The sequence below is a fragment of the Mus pahari genome, chromosome 7 (assembly GCF_900095145.1).
Source record: "Mus pahari chromosome 7, PAHARI_EIJ_v1.1, whole genome shotgun sequence".
Classification (NCBI taxonomy): Eukaryota; Metazoa; Chordata; class Mammalia; order Rodentia; family Muridae; genus Mus; species Mus pahari.
The window spans coordinates 104,868,700-104,871,742 of NC_034596.1; the positions used below are offsets into that span (position 1 = coordinate 104,868,700).

Consider the following 3,043-nt stretch of genomic DNA (forward strand, 5'->3'; position numbering starts at 1 on the left):
AGAGAGAGAGGAGAGAGAGAGAGAGAGAGAGAGAGAGAGAGAGAGAGAGAGAGAGAGAGAGAGAGAGAGAGAGAGAGAGAGAGAGAGAGAGAGAGCAGGGACTCCTGAGGCTGCAGTGTCCGCCCACCTCCAGCACAAATGCTCTTAACTTCCCCCTGAGACACCTTGCTACTCACTATGCAAATGACATACAAGGCAAAGGAGGAGGACAGGAAAACTGGCTAAATGTGGGTGTTACCAAAATTTTGGATACAATCCAGTTTCTGGGGGCTGAGGGTGGTGGTGGCACACGCCTTTAAGCCCAGCACTTGAGAGGCAGAAATAGGCTAATCTCTGAGTTTGAGGCCAGCCTGGCCTATAAGCTACACAGAGAAAAACATCAAAAGCAAAACAAAACAAAAGGTCCTAAGGAGGAAAATAAGGCTTCTGAACACATGAAGAGCACAAATAATTTTAAAAAATCAAACAATTAATAAACCTGAGGTACTTCTGCACACCCAGCCATGTTATATCATATAGCTTCACTGTAGCCTGGTGTTGAACATACATGCACAGCAGTTCAGAGAATGCCAACATCCCTCTCAGTGCCGTAAATGCCACCTCAAACACCTTGTATGCTAAGTCACTGTGTCCTTCCTAAACTTACAAAGATTTCTGTTCATACAGGATAGAAGGGATTGCTTACAGGAAACAAAGACTTAGTATTTTCCTACCATCATTTCTCTGCGTGTTTTTCTGCTGATTGACTGACTGACTTGACTTGAGCTTCACTTAAAAAATGTTAGCCAGGCAGTGGTGGCACACACCATTAATCCCAGCATTCAGGAAGCAGAGGCAGGCAGACATCTCTGAATTCTAGGCCAGCCTGGTCTACAGAGCTAGTTCTAGGGTAGCCTTGGCTACAAAGGGAAACCCTGTCTTGAAAAACCAAAATGAAATAAAATAATTAAGTACAGCTGGAGGGGTGACTCAGTGCTGAAGAGCACTTGCAGAGAACTGGGATTTGGTCCCAAGACCATGGTAGCCCAGGAATGACTCTAACTCCAGTTCTAAAGGACTCCAGGCACTGTGTCCACATGCCACACAAACATATATATATATATATATATATATATATATATATATATATATATGCAAACATATACATATATATGTATATGTATGTATATATATTGCATTAATATTTTGCATTTTATGATGTGTCTATTTTTTAACTTTTCTTTATTTTATTTTATTATTTATTTATTTTTTTTTTGGTTTTTCGAGACAGGGTTTCTCTGTNTAGCCCTGGCTGTCCTGGAACTCACTCTGTAGACCAGGCTGGCCTCGAACTCAGAAATCCACCTGCCTCTGCCTCCCAATCCACCTGCCTCTGCCTCCCTTAACTTTTCTTAATTTTTGGTTTTTTTTTCCCCTTTAAGTGTGTCTACAGGATCTGTGGTGAGAGAGAGAGTACGAGAGAGAAGGGGGTGGAGGGAGAGAGACGATTCCGTAGCTGGGGTGTTCGTGGAGGGGTCTCTTATGTTTGGCACTGCATATACCTCTCTCCACTGGCATGCTGGGATTACGGTGCACGCTACTGCATCAGATTCTGAGACAGTTTCTGTCTAGTAAGCTTGGCTATCCTGAAACTTGTTATACAGATCAGGCTGGCCTCAAACTCATGGAAATTCAACTGCCTCTGCCTCTAAGTGCAGGGAATGAATGTGCCCGCCACTCCCCTCAAGACCACATTAATCTTCCTTAAAGGGAGTGACACAGTGACACAAGACTACAGGGTGAATGAGATGACTTATTTTTAAAATGTGATGTTATTTATGGTACATAGAAATTACTGCACTGCAATTAAAATGTAGTGTAAATTTGATATTATAACTATAGAGAATACAATCTAATCTTCACGGTAAGAGACTGCACTTCTGGCTACAACTATCCCAGGCAATCATAACTGTATAGGTATGAAAATCAAACAGCTGTCCCAACAAAACCGACTTGTCTGCTAGTCGCATTTGGATTCCAGGTTACCCACAAACCCGGCGATAAATCCCGTTTTTCAGTCCTTCTGTTTTCTAGAAAGACTGCCTCATCTCCCAACTTCTAAGAAACCGTTTTAAATTCCGCTAAAAGGATGCTTTCAAAACCACTACTGCTTAAGTCAGAAAGTAAGATACGCGGTCCAGCTTCCTTCTGGAACGCGGTTTACGCCGCTGTCCCAACGGGGCAGGGAGCCACAGTGTGAGCGCTCAGAGCCGACAGCCAATGTCTGAGAATTTAGGTGCGATCCGACAAGCGAACGAACGAGCGCATGAGCGAGTGAATGAAGGAAATGACACAACTCCTCAAACTCCAGCAGAACCGGCTGCCTTGCCCCGGGGACGGGCGGCCTCCGGCGGCGCCGCCCCGCAGGCCCCGGGGACCCTCAGCCCCTCTCCGGCCCCACTCACTCTTCATCCTGAACGCGGATGACGCCGTCAGCCCCTGGGCGGCCCCGGGGCGAAAAGAAAAGAGGAGACTGTGGTACCGGCCTTCTCCCTTCCAGAGGTGGCTTCGGGCTCGAGGACCTTCGCGGTGGTCCCTGGCTGCGGAGCGTTAGGATCCGGCCGCCATATTGTATTCCTGTCGCCCTAGCAACCGCCGGACCCTTCGGAGGGAGTGGCGTTCCTGAGACAGGCGTATGCGCATGCGCAAAGGGGAGGGCTTTAAACCGCTGCCCGTTTGCGCATGCGCGGTACAGCCTGCCGCCTCGGTTTGGTCGCTAAGCAACCTCTCGCTGCTTTAAATTTAAGTGTAATTTCTTACCTTTGTGAGTAGGCGACCTTGATGGGACTGACTCTTCCCGGCTCTCCCAAGAATGTAACTATGTTGAACCAGAAGAGAATAATTTCCTTGAGCTTTAACTGACTGTAACACTAGTTGGAGCCTGTTCTTGCCAACACCTACAGTTGAGCATCAAAGCAGCCTGCTAGCTACTGCTGTGTAATTTGTAAGTTTTACTGCTTAATTCAACAAGCATTTAGTTTGCTAAAAGTAGTGTTGCAAGCAT

General features: G+C 46.4%; 1 protein-coding gene across 1 annotated transcript in view; it reads right to left on the minus strand.

Moving 5' to 3' along the window:
- Positions 1 to 2,624, minus strand: part of Mok (MOK protein kinase) — a 33,956-nt gene extending 31,332 nt beyond the window's left edge. The window contains exon 1 of the mRNA XM_021202433.2: positions 2,445 to 2,624. Coding sequence (XP_021058092.1) covers positions 2,445 to 2,451 — 7 coding nt within the window. The 5' untranslated portion in view covers positions 2,452 to 2,624. The remainder of the gene's footprint in view (positions 1 to 2,444) is intronic.
- Positions 2,625 to 3,043: the final 419 nt, after the last annotated feature.